This window comes from Kogia breviceps, chromosome 12 (genome assembly GCF_026419965.1).
Source record: "Kogia breviceps isolate mKogBre1 chromosome 12, mKogBre1 haplotype 1, whole genome shotgun sequence".
Classification (NCBI taxonomy): Eukaryota; Metazoa; Chordata; class Mammalia; order Artiodactyla; family Physeteridae; genus Kogia; species Kogia breviceps.
The window spans coordinates 73,538,192-73,560,404 of record NC_081321.1 but is presented as its reverse complement, the minus strand read 5'-3'; the positions used below and the strand labels follow the sequence as shown (position 1 = coordinate 73,560,404).

Sequence of the window (22,213 nt, the reverse complement as noted above, 5' to 3'; positions counted from 1 at the left end):
TTTATATATTTTAAGTTGGTGGGAGGAAGTATTTTGTACTGTCGCACATATTGCTGCTTGTTTACGATAGCGTGATTGTCTTTCCACTTGAGCTGGAATCAGGCTTGGTAGTTCCCAGGGGATTCAGTGGAACTAAACCCTGCTCAGGATCCTTCATTTTGCCAGGTGGCTTAAAATAGCTTTCACTGCCAGTAGCTGACCAAGTTTGTGGTTTTTTTTAAACCTAAACTTTAACAATTAGTTCAGAAGGTACCAGAGCAAATGGAGTAGATTAGATGGCAATTTTTAATTTAACGGACATTTCCTTTGATTAAAAATAGTTTTCAGTCCTCGAATTATATTGTTTCCCTGTGTTCAAAGAAATCTTTGGTTTCATAATTCTTGATTTGTAGTAAATTTCTTTTTGAAAAACAGAAATGTCCATTATAACTTCATTGCATTATGGTCTTTGAAATAGTTTGAAGGGATAATCTTTTATTTTATACATTGATCATGTTGAATATAAAAAGTTAGGTTAGGAGGTTTCCAAAAGGGATTTCCAAATTGCAGAGGAGCGGGGGAAGGATACATGAGGATGAATGTTTGGTGATTACAATTTATTTTAGTAAGGAAGGGAAATTATTAATGCTAAAGTTTAAAAGATATTAGTATATATTCCAAAGCCAATTCTAGAAAAATTGTGCTTCAGTGTTTTTCTTAATATTTTTCTTGAAACATCTTATGCCATTCCACTACTTGTGATAAATTTTAAGGTAATAGCAAAAAGTTATTTCCAAAGTTGCTAAAGAATTTTAAATCACACTAAAAGATTCTTTAAAACCTTTATGTAATTCTATGTGAATTGCTCATTGTTTTAAAGGTAGGTAGTTACTTTAATTTTTCTGAGGTAACATGGTCTTGAGGAAGCTAATGTCAGTATTCACATATATCCTAAAATGGCTTCCTCAGATCAGTTGGAGTATATTCTTTTTTCTGTAAAGTCTTGCAGATTGTCTGGATCTTTTCCTCAAGTCAGAACCACTAGAAACATGGACTTCTCAGTTATACATTAAATATGCTGCACCATTTTAAGAGCTGGACCCCTGCTGCTTAAATTCAGTGAATCAGGAACAGACCCATGGAACTTTTAATAGATGTAATTTGACAAACTTTGGAGTTTGTTCAGTATGCAAATCTACTTTAAAATGTTAGCTAACTTCATATAACTTCAGAGATTTGTACATTAAGTTGCTATTCTCAATTGGTAGATTCATTAATTCAACCATATGTACATACTACATTTAATCTAAAACCTAATTTTGGATGTTTCATGATCACCAAATTAATAGGATATGTTAACATTAAAAACCCTCCGGCTTCCCTGGTGGAGCAGTGGTTGAGAATCAGCCTGCCGTTGCAGGGGACAAGGGTTCGTGCCCCAGTCTGGGAGGATCCCACATGCCGCGGAGCGGCTGGGCCTGTGAGCCATGGCTGCTGGGCCTGTGCATCCAGAGCCTGTGCTCCGCAGCGGGAGGGGCCACGACGGTGAGAGGCCCGTGCACTGCAAAAAACAGAAAAACCAAAAAAAACCCCTCAATATATGAACAACATAGTTTGTTCATAAAAACGATATTGGGGCTTCCCTGGTGGTGCAGTGGTTAAGCACCCGCCTGCCCATGCCAGGGGACACGGGTTTGAGCCCTGGTCCAGGAAGATCCCACATGCCAGGGAACAGCTAAGCCCGTGCGCCACAACTACTGAGCCCGCATGCTGCAACTGTTGAAGCCCGTGTGCCTAGAGCCCATGCTCCACAACAAGAGAAGCCACCGCAATGAGAAGCCTGCACGCCACAACAAAGAGTAGCCCCTGCTCACCACAACTAGAGAAAGCCCGCGCGCAGCAACAAAGGCCCAATGCAGCAAAAATAAATAATTAATTTTTAAAAACCCAATATTGAACTTCACTTTGAAATCTGCACATATTTGCACTTCCCGCAACCATGTCTTTGTGTTTCCCTGCTGTTAGTTATGAGAAGACAAAACTTCTGATTAACTAAAAACCCTTCCATGATGCTTTTTCATTTTTAATGGACATTATTTCTCTTAGTTTGCACTGCAGTTTCTTTTGTGTTGTTATTTTGCACAGTTCTCCTTATATTGATTTTGGCTTAATTAGTGAAGTTTATTAAATTAACGGAAACTTTGTACCTAGTACGGTAGTTTTTAAAATTTAGGGAGGGGATGGTTATGTACCTCTTTTACGACATGGTGGAAGTTGTGGATAATCTCTAGAAATACTCACTTAACACTCAAAATTTTGTATGTATTGTTGCTGCTTTGTGCTATTAAACAAGTGTTTGCCATTTTCCCCATCTTTTATTCTTAGAAAATTCTTGCTCATCTTCCTAGTATTGTGAATTTAATTTTTGTCAAAATTTGTACAAACTTTTGTCTTCACTGTTTATATATATATATATATAGTTTGTCATTTTGAAATATTCTTTTAAAGAATGTGAAAAAGCCATTGTAAGCATCATATTTGTGTTTACAGTCATCATAAGAATAAATAAAAACAACAGCAGCTTTCACAGAAATGTTATTTCCAAAGGAATAGTTCTAGTTTAATTTAGAAATAATTCACTCAGAAGCTAATGAATATTTATTTTGTCACTGATCAACCAGGCAAATGGTAACAAATGACTCATCCCTGGGCATAATCAGCTAGGAGTTTTTATGCCCAAGTAAAATGATCTAGACAATAAGTAGCCTTTTTTTAGGTATAATCTGCTTATAGTCAAGGGAAGTGAGATAACAATGATTCTTTAAAGTACAGGAATTTTGGTTAGGTAAAACTGAAGTTTATCTGTCACTTTAGTTCTTTCATTCATTCATTCATTCATTGACACAGTCTTTCGTCAGATCTAGGTTAATGATAGTCATATGTTTTATATACCCCCTAAAAAAAGAATGTGTTGGCAGTTTTAACTGTGAGATAATCATAAGTGTATAATTAAATTACATCCCAATTTCAGACATGTTAATAAAATATAAGAATGTGTGTGTTTTAGAATTGCTGAGATATTGTGTTTATTGGGTATCTCCTATCTTGTTGGCACTTACCTAGGCTCTGGGCATACATCCATGAATAAAACAAAACTGCCTATCTTATTTTTACATGAGGAAGACAAGTTCACAAGACAAATGAGATGTGTAGTGTGTTAGTGATATATGCCTAAGAGAAAAATGAGTGGAGAAGGAAGATCAGAAATATTTGGGATGTAGATATTAGATTGCTCTAAAGTCTGGAGGAACAATTAAAGATGTTTCTTAAGAACAACAACAATAATAAGTAATGCTTAGATAATGCTTTTTATGCCAAATTGGTAGTTAGTGCTTATAAATTTATATCAACTTACTTTATCCTCACAACAACCTTATCCTGTTTTTTTGGTTTTTGTTTTGTTTTGTTTGCGGTACGTGGGCTTCTCACTGTTGTGGCCTCTCCCGTTGCGGAGCACAGGCTCCGGACGCGCAGGCTCAGCGGCCATGGCTCACGGGCCCAGCCGCCCCACGACATGTGGGATCTTCCCGGACCGGGGTACGAACCCACGTCCCCTGCATCGGCAGGCAGACTCTCAACCGCTGCGCCATCAGGGAAGCCCAACCTTATCCTGTTTTACAGCCAAAGAACCCGCAGCACAAAAAGGTTAAGCAACTTAGCTGAAGTCTCACAGCTCATAAGTCCAGAGGAGAGATTCAAACCTAGACAGAGGACAAACTTTTAACTACTGTAGTGTACTTTGTGTTATAAAAGTTCATCTCATTCAGCTTGCAAAAGAGTTGAGAGATTGAGAAAGAAGTACCTGTATTCTCTTGTCACAATAGTATTTTTTTGATGGCAGGAACTACATGATGAAAAAAATGGGGATTTAAGATTCTGTTTATTCGTTGGTCTTTAAAATATGCCCTCCTCAGGAAGTTGTGTTTGTGTGCTTCCTCATTTGGCCTGCTAATTTATTGCTTGTTTTCTAGCAGAGCAGTGCTTTAACTTGATTTTAAGCATACTGTACGTGTACTGATCAATAGGAAGTGTTTTGAGCCAGATGTAATTTTCATATTAAAAACTTCCTAGTGGTTCTGATTAATTATCTTTACTCTTAAAAGAATTAGAACTGTAAATTTCAAGGTTAACTGGAATGAGATTTATTGCTTCATATTTTTGGTTTTATGTGTTAGCAAGCACCTATCTTATAGTCCTCAGAATCCAAGAATGTACTTTCATGGCAAAATAATCTTCTAATATCCTAACTGTATAAAACTGCCATTACACGTTTGTTCTTCTGTATCATTATTGTTTCCCTACATTAACCTTCTTACTCCTGTTCTGAACCATATTTCTTGATCTTTTTATTGTTACCCTAGCTTTTGGTATCTTTCCCATTTTAATGTGTTCCTATGTTATCTATATTATATTTTATATTGGATGGTAGAATAGACTCTCTAACAAGATTTACAGAATGCAAATCTCATCCCTTGGTATCATTTATTATTCATAGTACTGTATCAAGCAAAGGATAAAAATGAATTCATAAAAATTAGAGATAGGTACTGAATGGTACTCTGTAAGAGGCATGACTTTATGGATTTGTAAAGGGCAGGAAAGCAAATGAGACACCAAACTTTTAAAGTGGTAGTTGCTAAAATTAGGTAGATGAGAACAAAAAAACAAAGGAAATAAGGAAACAGTGGTAGAGAGAAGCAAAAGTAGTGTGTGGTAGGAAGCAGGGTAGAGTCAACAGCAATTGTCCCTGGCTGACTAATGTTTCCATAATGTTTCAGATGGCAGTTTATATTTGCACTTGCTAGTAGTAAGGTTGTTGGTAATGGTGTGCTTTGACCATGTCTTCATGATGTAATACAATAAAATTGACATTCACACATGGAAATATATTTTAACTCTCGAAAGAAATCAGCCTTTTTCCCAGGATAAATCATTGCTGACTTACAGGCTACTACAAGAACACTGTGATTCCCTGATGTATGTGTTTGGTCATACAGGTTGGTTTTAGGCATTCGACAAGGATTTGAATGGCCATGGTGTGCCAGCCACATGTGTTTTAATACTTGTATACAGTTATCAATGAGGGTTTTCTATTGATGATCCTGTGTGACCTTGTCCTAGAAATTTATTCGTATTATAATAGAGAACTATATACCCCAATAATTTTTTTTTAATAGAGAATTATACATTTAATTTAAATCTTGCTCAGATTACTGGTTCATTGCTTATGAATTTTTTGAAGATAATTTTAACACTGACTACTTCTTCTCAACCTTGTGGCTTATATATTATTTTTAAAAGTTGTACTTGATAGAGCCTGAAGTAACATCGCTTTGTTAGTTTTTTCAAGTTCAGTTTTCTGAGTACAATAGACATATTTCCTTCCCAAAGCATTCTCTTCTGCTTTCATAACACTATACTCTCAAGGTTTGCTTTCTTCCTATCTGGCCCGTTTCATCCGCCTCCTGTGCTTTCCTTTCAGTATTGGCAGGGCTTGTGTTTCTGTTCACGGTGCACTCTGCATTCTCCCTGGGTGATGCTCTCCACTTCTAAGACTTCACATCTGACTCCGATATCTGTGGCTCCAGTCCAGGCTTTTCTCCCAGGCTTTGGGCCTTTTGAAAGCTCAGTTGCTTTTAGACATCTTCATTTTCTCAGCCTCTCCAAACTTTCCCTTCTGAAAGCATATTTCCTCTTTCCCCCTTTGCAGTGAAACTGTCATCCACCTTGCTAGACAGACTTGACTTTGATAGGAGTCTTTCACCTGTTCTTACTCACTGGGTTGACAAGACTTGGAAATTCTAACTCCTGTCTCTTAACTCAAGGGTGTCTGCTTCTCTACCTCCCCACCACCCTGCTTGAGGCTGCTGTCTTTCTCTTGCATAATTCAGGTAACAACATACTAACTGGTGTCTTTTCCTGACTCCCTTCATGCTGCCTGTCACTTTCCTGCTGAAAGCTGGCAGTAGTTTTGCACTGCCCTTAGAAGGAAGTTCAGACTTCTTACTTAGGTTAACACATTTCTTTGGGGTCTGGCTCCTGCTTACCTCATCTCATCTCATCTCTTTTCCAACTCCTCCTCCTCAGTATTTGAGGCATAGCAAAATTTTCAGTTTTCTTAAATACTATTGTGCCAAGCTCACTCTTGTTTCTGGTCCTGTTACATGCTGATCTTTTCACCTAAAACACTCTACCTCACCCTTCCTGTGACTGTCTCTCTTAATCGTTCCTGAGATCTCAAGTTTGGTATCTTAGAACTCCCTTGTCCACCCCAACCCCATAAGTTTGGATTCCAGTTCCCTTTGCTGGCTTCCATTAACAGCCTCACCACCGCCATCATAATATGTAACACACTGGCTTGTGATTAACTGATTACTTGTCAAGTCTGTCCCACCAAACTGTGAGTTCCTTGAAGGCAAGTGCCAGAGAAAGGCATCCTGTCTGACTCATTTCCCTTTGTATGTTTATGCCTATCACAGTATCTGGCCCATGGTTGGCATTCAGGAACTAAACCTAAGTTTGAATTTAGACAGTGATTCACTTAAATTTGAGAGCAGTCTCCTTTTCTTTTGAAATTAAAAATATGATGAGGGTATTAGTCTGTTTTTCAAGAAGAATGAACACGAACACAAATTTTCACGTACTTTTCTTGATCTGTGTGTCTTCCTGTGGCCCTCACGTAAAGAATGCAGGCTGGCTGCTGCCACCACTACCACGACTACACACACACACACACACACACACACAAATACTGACATAATTTCAAGTACAGAATTTGATAAGATTAGGATGTGCTATGTAATAGCCATGATTTTCAGTTAAATCCACCTGCTTTCTATATTCCATTACTCTCCCCTCTTCACTTTCTAAAATTGAGACATGTTTTTATTAGCACCAGCAGTTGGAATGCTACTTTTTTTTTTTTTTTGGTAAAACATCAAGCTATTAATAGAATTTGCATTTTATTCCATAATCTATCCCTTTCACATATAAAGACAGTATTCTTGAGCCATTATCTATTCATAGAATGGTAGATCAGGACCCCAAAAGCATATATTCTGAGCTGGTTTTGTTTTTTCTCTTTGTCAAGCTAACTGGGCCATAATGAGATCAATGCCCTTAGCCTTATTGCTGCTACACTACAATCAACAGAGCCAACAGGACTAGGCAGAAGATTCTCAGTATATTTGTTCATAAGTTATTCTAAATGATTTGATATCATATCTCCTCTCTTTTTAAAACTAAGACCATGTAGTCTCATTACCAGTTCCAACTGCTTACCTTTCTCTTCCCCACAAACTTTGCTTTCTCCCCCCTCACAGTGGAGCCTCTTCCTACACCTATAATAGGCTAACACCCACGCCCCAGATTCCATTTACTCTGGCTTCTTCAAAGGCTTTGCTCTAGATTAACTAGCCTGTCTCTCCTGTATCACCAGTGTGGTCTTCTCTAGTTGATCATTTCCATTGCTAAATAACTTGCCTTAATATCTGTCACTCATCTTTAAAAAGCAAAACGGGTTTTATTTACCCATTTTAATTCACCTTTACTGCTTTATTTTACTTTTGCTGCTTTGTTTCTCTCCATTGCATCACACTCCTAGAAGAAGTTTCTGTACTCATTGTTTCCACTTAACTAATTCCCATTATCTGTCTAATTCTTTCTAATCAGACTTTTGTCCATACCTCCACTGGAAGATTCCTTATCAAGGCCATCGGCCTCCATCTAGTGAAAGCCAGTTATCCATTCTCTGTCTTCATTTTACTCCACTTTTGTAACACCATTTGATATAATCAGCCACATCATCTTTTTTAAAACTCCCTTTCTGTAGTCTTGCATAAATCTATTTCTAAGTGCGTGTGTATGTGTATCCCCTTTTCTTCTCAGTTTCCTTTGGTGTTTTAAGAACCCTAGCTGATCTTCAAATCAAATGTTGGAGTGCTCCAAGGCTCTCTCGCCTCAGCCCTGCTTTCTTCTTGTCAACTTACTTTAACTTTCTAGAAGCTCTCATTAGGCCCATGGCTCCAGAATCATCTGTATATTGAGGACTCTCTGGCTCAGATCTCTCTGTGAGTTCTGAATATGGATAACCGGCTGTCTACTAGACATTCCCACTTTTTGTTTAATGGGTATCTCATGTTTAAATCGATAAAGCAGAACCATTAACTCCTGCCTCCCTTTTTCCACCCAAGTCTACAGTTCCCAAAGCTTGCCCTATCTTGGTAAATGTCTCTATCATCCATCCACTTGAGTGCATGGACAAAAAAGAATCTAGGTGTCATTCTTTATCCTTTTTTTCTTTCATCCACATCCATTCCTTCAAGTTCTGTCTGATCTCCTTACAAGATACCTGGCAGATTCAGTGACTCTGCCTCCATTTCTTTCTTTTTTTAAAAAAAAATTTATTTATTTATTTATTTGGCTGCTTTGGGTCTTTGTTGCTGTGCGTGGGCTACTCTTTGTTGCGGTGCGCGAGCTTCTCGTTGCGGTGGCTTCTCTTGTTACGGAGCACGGGCTCTAGGCGCATGGGCTTCAGTAGTTGTGGCACGTGGGCTCTAGAGCGCAGGCTCAGTAGCTGTGGCGCACGGGCTTAGTTGCTCTGCAGCACGTTGGGATCTTCCTGGACCAGGGCTCGAACCCATGTCCCCTGCATTGGCAGGCGGATTCTTAACCACTGCGCCACCAGGGAAGTCCTTTGCCTCCATTTCTGAACCCAGATGCAAACTACCACCATCTCTTACTTTGTACTGCAGTGGCCTCCCAGCTGGTCTTTACCTCCACTCTCCAACTCTTCAATTTCTCCTTCAGACGATTTAAATGAAATTAGTTAATCACTACCCTGCTATAAAGCCTTCTAGTGGTTTCCATTGCACTTAGAATAAATGCCAGTCCTCTCTTCATACTATTTTAATTGTCCCTTTATTTGTCTCCCTCCAGTATAATATAAGCTTGCTGAATGTAAGACTTGTTTTGTTCACACTGGCTTTTTAGCAAGTAGAACAGTACCTGGAAGTAGCAGATATTCAGTAAGTATCAGGAGTCGGGGGAGGGGGGACAGACTGCTGCAGAACTCTGAACTTCATTATATTTAGATTATGTGAGTTTATTATTTTACAAGGATAGAAATCAGCTGTCCCCAAAATGGAGTTAAAACCTATAGTGTTTAGTTTGTAACTTGTCTTTCTCCTTACTTACCTTAACTAACTGTTGACCTGTAGTTTATGGTTTATAAACTTTGTACCTTCTCCTTTGGTCCTCCCAAACTATATGAGTTATACCAATAAATATTAATGCCCCCCCAACCCCAAAGGGGTTAAGTGACTTGCACAAGATTTCAGTAGGTGAATTGGAGCCTAGGTTTTCTAATTCCTAAACCAGACAGCTTTAGTGGTGCAGTGACCTAGATGTGTGCTTGTATATGTGGTGGGAGCATAGGAAGAATTATGATAACCTTTGGATCAGCTGCTTTTTTACTTTCCTTATTCCCTCCAAGATACATTTTTAAGCAGTCTTTAAACTTTATGGCTGTTCTTTTCAGCATTAAGAAAATATTGGCCCCTGTTATAACCAGTATAAGTTAAGATTTAATCAACTATTTTTATAGTTGCATTGGTGATATTTAAAACTGAGGTGTTATATGTAGTTAATGGTAGACTCTATTAAGGGTGAGTTAAACTGATAGAACCAGTATCTTCAAACATATTTCTTAGAAAGAATTGGAGACTGACACAGGGAGGGATAACAATCTTTTATTTTTGCTATAAGGGCATTAAAATATAAGACAGAACAAATCTACCCACTGTCTAATATCATCCTTTCATAAAAGAAAGGGTATTTTATTTGAAAAGCAGTAAGCACATAATTTCAGAATATCTCAAAGTATAGGTCTTTAAAACAAATACTTGCTGTTTTGTGGAAAACCTCACTACATCGATTCCCTTATCCCCCAATTAAACCACAGACTGTTGTTAACTGTTTGCAGCCAGGTTTAATGAGGGGAGTTGCTCTTGCCTGAAGAAATAGTGTGTGGATTCAAAGTTATAATTTGCAGGTTTCCTCTCTCATATTGTCTTTCCCCCTAGTCGGTCAGTGCAGTCCTTCACTGCCTTTCTATCCACTGACTCTGACTCAAAGCCTAGAGCTCTGTGGAAGCTTTCAGTTGATGACTTTTGTCATCAGAAATCTAAGATGCTTTTTGAACTGCCTAGTGTGGACCCGACTGTGCTACAGTTGCTTGTGAAAACATTCTCTGGAAGCTTTTTGGTGTCTTTAACAAGTAAATAATAAATAAATAAATAAACAAAGTAAATAATTACTTTAAGATCTGTATATTCATCTCTCATTGTTTGTTCTAATAATGAACTTCCTTTGTTTTCTTTCTTCTACTCTTTGCCCGCCTCTGCATCCAGAGTAATAGCTATAAACACTTAAAGCCGAGAGCCTTACAGTGATCTGCTGTTTTCCTGTCTTTTTCCTATGCTGTTCTCTTAGAATGAATTCTTGCCAAAAAATAAAAGAGTTGAGGTTAAATTGATTATAAATTTAAATTTATAATAAATTAAAAGTCATGTCATCCTGGTATCTCTGTCCTCTTCTTCGTGTTCTTTTCCTTTTTTAAAAAAAATTATTTATTTATTTTTGGCTGCGTTGGGTCTTTGCTGCTCCATGCGGGCTTTTCTCTAGTTGTGGCAAGTGGGGGCTGCTCTTTGTTGCGGTGCGTGGGCTTCTCACTGCGGTGGCTTCTCGTTGCAGAGCACGGGCTCTAGGCACGCAGGCTTCAGTAGTTATGGCACATGGGCTCAGTAGCTGTGGCACGCAGGCTCAGTAGTTGTGGCTCGCTGGCTCTCGAGTGCAGGCTCAGTAGTTGTGGCGCACAGGCTTAGTTGCTCTGTGGCATGTGGGATCTTCCCAGACCACGGCTCGAACCTGTGTCCCCTGCATTGGCAGGTGGATTCTTAACCACTGCACCACCAGGGAAGTTCCTTCTTCAGAGTTCTTAAACTAAGGAAAAATGTCATTTGTCACTGCTGCCTGTGTTTTCATACTCCCACAATAATGTAAATATGTACATAACTTTGCATTAGCTAGTTGGGATATATCTAGGCTCGACAGGATCAGCAGGATTAAATTAGAGAAGGACTTGCTTGGTAGGGTGAAAGAAAGGCAGATTTGATCATCCAGCTCTCTCTTAACCTTTTGCTTCACAGCTTTCTAATTCCATTATCCAGGCAATAAATAGTATGTCTTACAAGGTACCTTTTCCTTTACAGTGACGGTCAGTCAATAGCACTACCTGTTTCTTTAACTGGAAATAAATCCTAAAAAGTAAACTTGAAGGAAAGGTCATCCTAAGTCTCCTGTTTTTTTGTGACTTGCAAATCTTTTATCAATTGAAGTATAATAGACTTTTTTTTTTTTTGGACCGTTCCACGCCTTACAGGATCTTAGTTCCCCAACCAGAGATTGAACCTGGGCCCTGTCAGTGAAAGTCCTAACCACTGGACCACCAGGGAATTCCCTATAACAGACCTTTTAGAATAGAAGTTTTAGAGCTTATAGTGGATGAACTTTTCATTGTTCTTCAGCAAATAAGAATGAAAATAAAAGACTTTCACTTATTAAGCTAACCAAGATGCAATAAGTAAATCAAATAAATATCTTTATATACTTCCCCACTTTTGGAGGAAAAATATCATAAGTAAAGGTCAGGGAAATGTTTAATTCCAATATAAAACCATCAAACTCATATATCATTTCTTGTCTCTAGCAGTCTATAAGATGGTGTAAGACAGTATGATCAAAAACCAGCAGTTTGGAAAAGTGGAAATTCTTAGTTCAACCTTACGTCATCTACTTAAAATGTTCTCTTAAAGCATTGCACATGTCTTTTGGTGATTTAAATTATGTACACTTAGTCTAACTCATGAGAATAAACCATTCTGATAGGGTCTTATGAATTGTGTCTAAATGTAATGAATCTAAAGTGTAGAGAATGAATGTGTTTTGAATAAAATATTTTCATTTGTAAGTAGTAAAACTGTTCACTTAAATTTATTTCTTTTTATTAGGTTTAAGTGGAAACCCTGCAGATATAGAGAGAAGAGAAGCTGTATTTGGAAAGAATTTTATACCTCCTAAAAAGCCAAAAACCTTTCTTCAATTAGTATGGGAAGCATTACAAGATGTCACTTTAATTATATTAGAAATTGCAGCCATAATATCATTGGGCCTTTCTTTTTATCAACCTCCAGAAGGGGATAATGCACGTAAGTAAATTGGACAGGGGGAGGGAAGACTCTTATGTGTGATGCTAAGTTCAGTGCATTTGCTTACTTAATACATAATAACAATAGCAGGCCAGCTTTTATTAACTGCTTTGTACTGGATATCATTCTGATAGTGCTTTTAATAGTTCTTTAAATATATTACCTCAGATAATTTTCCCAGTAACCCTATAAGATAGACAGTGTCACCTCCATTTTATAAGTGAGACACAGAGGTTAAGTAACCTAACCATGTATGCATACACTGTGTCTGGCAAAGCACTAAGCCATATATATGATGTGTTATGTGTCATCATGATTTTTAAGTTCTTTAGAACACTATTGTGAAGTAATTAGTTTTTAATTTGGTTTTTTTTAATCTTTTGGAAAATCATTATGAAAGCAAAATTTTATTCTTTTCCCTAATCCATTACTTTTCAAGTTCTTAAAATGTTATATGTATTTTGTTATATACATGATTTGGATAATTTCCTTGCCATCTTAGAAATGTTTACGCTACAGTGTATTCTGATCAGTGGAAAAATATAGAATGGTAACTGCTTTAACCTATAACTGCACATGATTTTGTTTTTCTCTCATCTTTCTATGTCCTTCATTTCTCTCTTTTTCTTTTTTTTTTTTTCTTTTGCTACATTGGGTCTTTGCTGCTCCATACAGGCTTTTCTCTAGTTGTGGCGAGTGGGGGCTACTCTTTGTAGTGGTGCGGTGGCTTCTCTTGTTGCGGAGCACAGACTCTAGGGTGCGTGGGCTTCAGTAGTTCTGGTGCACCAGCTTAGTTGCTCTGCGGCATGTGGGATCTTCCTGGACCAGGGATTGAACCCATGTCCCCTGCATTGGCAGGTGGATTCTTAACCACTGTGCCACCAGGGAAGTACCCCTTCATTTCTCTTTTAAATTTCTTCTTCTTTTCCCTTAAAACAAATTATTTAAAATGGATATTTCCAACATTACATTCTATAACTGCCTAGAGATCTAGCTTGGGTTTTGGTCACTATATTTAAGTAGCTATAGAGTGAACCATTAGTATTTTATATATCAGAAGAGTGATTCACCAAAATATTTTTGTTTGTGAAAGCTTCATTCTTCTGCCTTTCAAGTTATGAAGAGTTTAATAAATATTTGCTACCTCTAATAGTTGGCTTAGGTACTCATTTAAAGTAATTCTTTCAAAGGTATGCCTAGAGCTCACGTGAGAGAGAACTTTTGGCAGGGGGCAGGCAGGAGGAGGTAGTGGGTCACAGCATAAGTGAGTGGATCTGAGGCTGAAGTCTGTGGAGATCAGGATTTCTCAGAAGGGCACTGTTGACATTTTTCATCAGAACATTCATTGTCACGTTAGCAACCAAGAGTATCTCCAGAGGTAGCCAGGTATCCTTTGCGGGGGGGGGGGCAAAATTGCCTGCAGTTGAGAATTAAAAGGAAATCCATTAATTGTAAATCTATAGTCATAGAAATCCAAATTATCAAAATTTCTTACTAGTACTGTTTAGTGTGAAAATAAGCACTATAACCCACATAAATCTATAGTCACTGTATATAACTAGTGGTTCTCAAACTCTTTGGTCTCAGAACCCTTTTACACTAAGTATTGAGAACTCCAAAGAGGTTTTGATTATGTGAGTTATATCTGTAAGTATTGTATTCTAAATTAAAACTGAGAAATTTAAAAATATTTATCAGTGCATTTAAAAATAATAAATATTATATAATTATAATTACTATAATTATTAATGAAGTTTGAAATGAAATAATGAAGAGTAGTGGTGTTTGTAACGTCATTGTATCTCGTTGAGGTCTGGCTTAATTGAAGATAACTGGATTCTTATCTGCTTCTGCATTCATTTTGTTGTATTTAGCACATGTAATGTAGTCTTTGGAAAGTTTCACTACAGATTCATGAAATATGAGGTAAAATAGCATCTTAGTATTATTCTAAAAATAGTTTTGACCTCAAGGATCCCCCTGGAGTTCCTAAACAACACTTTGAGAACCACTTTTTTATACTATTAATATATACACTTGATATACCACCCAAGAATCACGTAGGGGATTTTAGAATGGCATATTTGCCCTGTGGTAGAGGGCATAGGCTAAATTTAGATGGTGTGTACCTCTCGGGTGAATATATTTACAAGGAAGCATCTTTATTAAAATACTTTTTTTTTCCCCATGTATAACTGGTAAACTACAGTCCTTTCCTAACTTTGATTTTGAGATTACTTTCATTTTTCCCTGCAGCTCCCTTAAAAATTTGTAATGGTCATCAGTAGGAAAAAGATTCAGTTTCTAGAAATACTTTAATACTGTCTATTTCAAGATCATTCTAACTTTATCTGTGTAATATAAAGTAGAACTATATATGAAATGAAATATGTTACTAACTTGTTTCACACTCTTGAAATATTCAGTAGTTTAGTTATAAATACATATGCATGTGAGATTTAAAGCTGAAAATTAAATAATTGTCTTACAATTCCTTTCCCTTAACCTCTGTTGCATTGTCTTTAAACTTTTTTGGTTATTTACCCTATAAAGAAAAGATATGAGCACATGTCTCCAAATGATGCATTTATGCATTTATGAATTATATATATTTAAAGTTATTTATACTGTGAGCATTTTAAAACATAGACACAAATAGAAATTAAAGATTAAAAAGGAGAACGTTTAAATTTTTGATTTTTAGTAGCCTTAAAACATCATTATTGGGCTTCCCTGGTGGCACAGTGGTTGAGAATCTGCCTGCCAATGCAGGGGATACGGGTTCGAGCCCTGGTCTGAGAAGATCCCACATGCTGCGGAGAACTAGGCCCGTGAGCCACGACTACTGAGCCTGCGCGTCTGGAGCCTGTGCCCCACAACAAGAGAGGCCGCGACAGTGAAAGGCCCGCACACCGTGATGAAGAGTGGCCCCCGCTCGCCGCAACTAGAGAAAGCCCTTGCACAGAAACGAAGACCCAACACAGCCCAAGATAAATAAATAAATAAAATAAAATCAAAACATCATTATTAATAGCATGATTGAATATACATTATTATATTTTATAATCTTGATTTAGCCTGATTTGGGTCTGTTTTCTTTCAGAACTTGATTTTAATATCTCTCATAGCTGGAAAAAACTCAACATTAGGTAAATCCAAGTGGAAGATTTTAGTGAACTCACTAAATCATGATACTTATTTTCACTTCCATCCACCAGTTATGTAAAAGTTTTTCTTGAAATATAACTGGTAAATTTCATCTTTTGATATGAGTCTCTCATTCTTACACACTATTAAAAAGCATTGCTTTTTTTTTTCAATCTACAGCAAGGGAATCCCCTGCCATCACTTGATTTTAATTTAATTTAATATATTTTTAATTGTATTTTATTTTATTTTTTGGCCATATGGTGCAAGCATGCGGGATCTTAGTTCCCTGACCAGGGCTCAAACCCGCACCCCCTGCCGTGAAAGTGCAGAGTCTTAACCACTGAACCACCAGGGAAGTCCCAAGTATTGCATTTTTATATTTTTAACCAGTAAGACCACTGTAGAGCTTTATTTGGAAGATAATATTTTAACACTGCCTCAAGGTTGGTGAAAGTGGTCAATATAGTATTTCAGCCTTCATCTGTTCTTGAGTTCAGATTTGTTTTATGTAATTCAGAGAGCAAATCTCTGATATTCCGGGCAGGGGGAAAGGTAAGGGGAAGCTGTCTTTACAGCTTCTACTATTTAAAATAATGTAAACCATAGATTCACTTAACTGGTTATTCTATGCAATGATACATAGTTATTTCTTCAGCTTGAAAATAAATAAAATAGAAGTTTTAGTATTTGGATGGTGGGGCCAGCACTCTCAGTAGATCATCTAGCCATCTCCTTTGGTGAACATGCTTTATACCCATTGGTGGCTGAATCCTGCTGATCTTCACAGGGATATTTTTTGTGATTGTTCACATCATGCCTATTTGATAGGGATGGTAATTGTTCCATTTCACGCAAATAGATTTTTCTCCAGTTTCTGTCTTCTCTCCCTTTATCTGTCCTACATACCTCTCCCTGATTAATCTTTATTCAGCACCCTTGCACCTCAAGTCCTCTCTTCAGTTCATGCTCACTATTCTGGAATATGCTTTAATCATTTCGAGTGTCATTGGTTTACTCATTATTTTCTTGTGAATAATCCATTTCCTGTCCTGCATTTCCTAAGAGAACCATTGGCTTTCAGAGAGTTTAGCTCAATATTCAGTAAGAAAGAACTTTACATAGGAACAAAGAAGAACATACTCCTTCATGTGAATTTAAAAATAACCAAAGTAAGCTTTCAAAAAACAGTTCACCTTTACTACATGTATATCCTTTTCTATTCTGTTATCTTTCATTTTTCAAAATTCTGGTCATGAGCCACTGAACTGATTTTATTTTATTTTTTATTTATTTTAAAAACAACTTTATTGGAGTATAATTGCTTAACAGTGGTGTGTTAGTTTCTGCTTTATAACTAAGTGAATCAGCTATACATATACTGTATCCCCAGATCTCCTCCCTCTTACATCTCCCTCTCACCCTCCCTATCCCACCCCTCTAGGTGGTCACAAAGCACCGAGGTGATCTCCCTGTGCTATGTGGCTGCTTCCCACAAGCTATCTGTTTTACATTTGGTAGTATATATATGTCCATGCCACTCTCTCACTTCGTGCCAGCTTACCCTTCCCCCTACCCGTGTCCTCAAGTCCATTCTCTACATCTGCATCTTTATTCCTGTCCTGCCCCTAGGTAATTCAGAACTATTTTTTCAGATTCCATATATATGTGTTAGCATATGGTATTTGTTTTTCTCTTTCTGGTTTACTTCACTCTGTATGACAGAATCTAGGTCCATGCACCTCACTACAAATAACTCAATTTTATTTCTTTTTCTGACTGAGTAATATTCCGTTGTATATATGTGCCACATCTTCTTTATTCATTCCTCTGTTGATGGACACTTAGGTTGCTTCCATGTCCTGGCTATTGTAAATAGAGCTGCAGTGAACATTGTGCTACATGACTCTTTTGAATTATGGTTTTCTCAGGGTACATGCCCAGTAGTGACATTGCTGGGTCATATGGCAGTTCTATTTTTAGTTTTTTAAGGACCCTTCTTAACTGTTCTCCATAATGGCTGTATCAGTTTACATTCCCATCAGCAGTGTAAGAGGGTTCCCTTTTCTCCACACCCTCTCCAGCATTTATTGTTTGTAGATTTTTTGATGATGGCCATTCTGACTGGTGTGAGGTGATACCTCACTGTAGTTTTATTTGCATTTCTCTAATGATTACTGATGTTGAGCATCCTTTCATGTGTTTGTTGGCAATCTGTATCTCCTTTGGAGAAATGTCTGTTTAGGTCTTCTGCCCATTTTTGGATTGGGTTGTTTGTGGTTTTGATATTGAGCTGCATGAGATGCTTATAAACTTTGGAGATTAATCCTTTGTCAGTTGCTTCATTTGCAAATATTTTCTCCCATTCTGAGGGTTGTCTTTTCATCTTGTTTATGGTTTCCTTTGCTGTGCAGAAGCTTTTAAGTTTCATTAATCCCATTTATTTATTTTTGTTTTTATTTCCATTTCTCTAGGAGGTGGTTCAAAAAGGATCTTGCTGTGATTTATGTCATAGAGTGTTCTGCCTGTGTTTTCCTCTAAGAGTTTGATAGTGTCTGGCCTTACATTTAGGTCTTTAATCCATTTTGAGTTTATTTTTGAGTATGGTGTTAGGGAATGTTCTAATTTCATTCTTTGACATGTAGCTGTCCAGTTTTCCCAGCACCACTTATTGAAGAGGCTATCTTTTCTCCACTGTGTTTCCTTCCCTCCTTTATCAAAGATAAGGTGTCCATATGTGTGTGGGTTTATCTCTGGGCTTTCTATCCTGTTCCATTGATCTATATTTCTGTTTTTGTGCCAGTACCATACGGTCTTGATTACTGTAGCTTTGTAGTATACTCTGAAGTCAGAGAGCCTGATTCCTCCAGCTCCATTTTTCGTTCTCAAGATTGCTTTGGCTATTCGGGGTCTTGTGTTTCCATACAAACTGTGAAATTTTTTGTTCTAGTTCTGTCAAAAATGCCATTGGTCGTTTGGTAGGGATTGCATTGAATATGTAGATTGCTTTGGGTAGTATAGTCATTTTCATAATATTCTTCCAATCCAAGAACATGGTATATCTCTCTATCTGTTTATATCATCTTTAATTTCTTTCATCAGTATCTTATAGTTTTCTGCATACAGGTCTTTTGTCTCCTTAGGTAGGTTTATTCCTAGATGTTTATTCTTTTCGTTGCAATGGTAAATGGGAGTGTTTCCTTAATTTCACTTTCAGATTTTTCATCATTAGTGAATAGGAATGCAAGAGATTTCTGTGCATTAATTTTGTGTCCTGCTACTTTACCACATTCATTGATTAGCTCTAGTAGTTTTCTGGTAGCATCTTTAGGATTCTCTGTGTATAGTATCATGTCATCTGCAAACAGTGACAGCTTAACTTCTTTTCCAACTTGGATTCCTTTTATTTCTTTTTCTTCTCTGATTGCTGTGCCTAGAACTTCCAAAACCATGTTGAACAATAGTCGTGAGAGTGGATAACCTTGTCTTGTTCCTGATCTTAGAGGAAATGGTTTCACCATTGAGAACAATGTTGGCTGTGGGTTTGTCATATACGGCCTTTATTATGATGCAGTATGTTCCCTCTGTCCCTACTTATTGGAGGGTTTTTATCATAAATGGGTGTTGAATTTTGTCAAAAGTTTTTTTTGCATCTATTGAGATGATCATATGATTTTTCCTCCTTCAATTTGTTAATATGGTTTATCACATTGATTGATTTGCATATATTGAAGAATCCTTGCATTCCTGGGGTAAACCCCAGTTGATCATGGTGTATGATCCTTTGAATGTGCTGTTGGATTCTGTTTGCTAGTATTTTGTTGAGGATTTTTGCATCTATGTTCATCAGTGATATTGGCCTGTACTTTTCTTTCTTTGTGACATCTTTGTCTGGTTTTGGTATCAGGGTGATGGTGGCCTTGTAGAACGAGATTGGGAGTGTTCCTCCCTCTGCTGTATTTTGGAAGAGTTTGAGAAGGATAGGTGTTAGATCTTCTCTAAAGGTTTGATAGAATTTGCCTATGAAGCCATCTGGTCCTGGGCTTTTGTTTGCGGGAAGATTTTTTAATCACAGTGTCAATTTCAGTGCTTGTGATTGATCTGTTTATATTTTCTATTTCTTCCTGTTTGTCTCGGAAGGTTGTGCTTTTCTAAGAATTCGTCTATTTCTTCCAGGTTGACCATTTTATTGGCATGTAGTTGCTTGTAGTAATCTCTCATGATCCTTTGTATTTCTGCAGTATCAGTTGTTACTTCTCCTTCTAATTCTATTGATTTGAGTCTTCTCCCTTTTTTTCTTGATGAGTCTGGCCAGTGGTTTATCAATTATGTTTATCTTGTCAAAGAACCAGCCTTTAGTTTTATTGATCTTTGCTCTTGTTTCCTTCATTTCTTTTTCATTTATTTCTGATCTGATCTTTATGATTTCTTTCCTTCTGCTAACTTTGGGGGAGTTTTGTTCTTCTTTCTCTAATTGCTTTAGGTGTAAGGTTATAGGTTGTTTATTTGAGATGTTTCTGGGTTCTTGAGGTAGGATTCTTTTGCTATAAACTTCCCTCTTTGAACTGCTTTTGCTGCATCCCATAGGTTTTGGGTCATCATGTTTTCATTGTCATTTGTTTCTAGGTACTTTTTGATTTCCTCTTTGATTTCTTCAGTGATCTTTTGGTTAGTTAGTAGTGTATGGTTTAGCCTCTGTGTGTTTGTATTTTTTACATATTTTCTTCCTGTAATTGATATCTAGTCTCATAGCGTTGTGGTCGGAAAAGATACTTGATACGGTTTCAATTTTCTTAAATTTACCAAAGCTTGATTTGTGACCCAAGATATGATCTCTCCTGGAGAATGTTCCATGAGCACTTGACAAGAAAGTGTATTCTGTTGGTTTTGGATGGAATGTCCTATAAATATCAATTAAGTCCATCTTGTTTAATGTATCATTTAAAGCTTGTGTTTCCCTTTTTAGTTCATTTTGGATGATCTGTCCATTGGTGAAAGTAGGGTGTTGAAGTCCTCTACCACAATTGTGTTACTGTCAATTTCCCCTTTTACGGCTGTTAGCATGTGTTATGTACTGAGCTGCTCGTATGTTTGGTGCATAAATATTTACAATTGTTATATCATTCTCTTGGATTGATCATTATGTAGTGTCCTTCTTTGTCTCCTGCAATAGTCTATTTTAAAGTCTATTTTGTTTGATATGAGAATTGCTACTCCAGCTTTCTTTAATTTCCATTTGCATGGAATATCTTTTTCCATCCCCTCACTTTCAGTCTGTATGTGTCCCTAGGTCTGAAGTGGGTCTCTTGTAGACAGCATATACATGGGTCTTGTTTTTGTATCCATTCAGCCAGTCTGTGTCTTTTGGTGGGAGCATTTAATCCATTTACGTTTAAGGTAGTTATCGATATGTATGTTCCTATGACCATTTTCTTAATTGTTTTGGGTTTGTTTTTGTAGGTCTTTTCCTTCTTTTGTGTTTCCTGCCTAGAGAAGTTCCTTTAGCATTTGTTGTAAAGCTGGTTTGGTGGTGCTGAATTCTCTTAGCTTTTTCTTGTTTGTAAAGGTTTTAATTTCTCCATCCAATCTGAATGTGATCCTTGCTTGGCAGAGTAATGCTGTTTGTAGGTTTTTCCCTTGCATCCCTTTAAATATGTCCTGCCACTCCTTTCTGGCTTGCAGAGTTTCTGCTGAAAGATCAGCTGTTAACCTTATGGGTATTCCTTTGTATGTTAATTTTTGTTTTTCCCTTGCTATTTTTAATATTTTTTCTTTGTATTTAATTTTTGATAGTTTGATTAGTATGTGTCTTGGCATGTTTCTCCTTGGATTTATCCTGTATGGGACCCTCAGTGCTTCCTGGACTTGATTGACTATTTTCTTTCCCACATTAGAGAAGTTTTCAGCTGTAATCTCTTCAAATATTTTCTCATTCCCTTTCTTTTTTCTTTTTCTTCTGGTACCCCTATAATTCGAATGTTGGTGCATTTAATGTTGTCCCAGAGGTCTCTGAGACTGTCCTCAATTCGTTTCATTCTTTTTTCTTTATCCTGCACTGTGGTAGTTATTTCCACTATTTTATCTTCCAGGTCACTTATCCGTTCTTCTGCGTCAGTTATTTTGCTCTTGATTCCTTCTAGAGAATTTTTAATTTCATTTATTGTGTTGTTCATCGTTTGTTTACTCTTTTGTTCTTCTAGGTCCTTGTTAAACGTTTCTTTTATTCCATTCTGTTTCCAAGATTTGGGGTCATCTTTACTATCATTACTCTGAACTCCTTTTCAGGTAGACTGCTTTTTTCCTCTTCATTTGTTTGGTCTATTGGATTTTTACCTTTCCCTCATCTGCTGTGTGTTTCTCTGTCTTCTCATTTTGCTTAACTTACTGTGTTTGGGGTCTCCTTTTCACAGGCTGCTGGTTTATAGTTCCCGTTGTTTTTAGTGTCTGCCCCCAGTGGGTATGGTTGGTTTAGTGGGTTGTGTAGGCTTTCTGCTGGGACTGGTGCCTGTGTTCTTGTGGATGGGGCTGGATCTTGTCTTTTGGGTGGGAAGGACCACGTGTGGTGGTGTGTTTTGGGGTATCTGTGAACTTATTGTGGTATTAGGCAGCCTCTCTGCTAATGGGTGGGGTTGTGTTCCTGTCTTGCTAGTTGTTTGGCATAGGGTGGCCAGCACTGTAGCTTGCTGGTCATTGAGTGGAGCTGGGTCTTAGAGTTGAGATCGAGATCTCTGGGAGAGCCTTCGCCGTTTGACATTAGGTGG

The 22,213-nt window shown here is 37.4% G+C and overlaps 1 protein-coding gene across 4 annotated transcripts in view; it reads left to right on the top strand.

Moving 5' to 3' along the window:
• The window catches only part of ATP2B1 (ATPase plasma membrane Ca2+ transporting 1), a 74,619-nt gene that overhangs the window by 587 nt on the left and 51,819 nt on the right, over positions 1 to 22,213 (top strand). For all 4 annotated transcript variants that reach the window (XM_059080663.2, XM_059080659.2, XM_067009850.1 and 1 more), the window contains exon 2: positions 12,108 to 12,305. In XM_059080663.2, the coding sequence (XP_058936646.1) occupies positions 12,108 to 12,305 (198 nt within the window). The remainder of the gene's footprint in view (positions 1 to 12,107; positions 12,306 to 22,213) is intronic.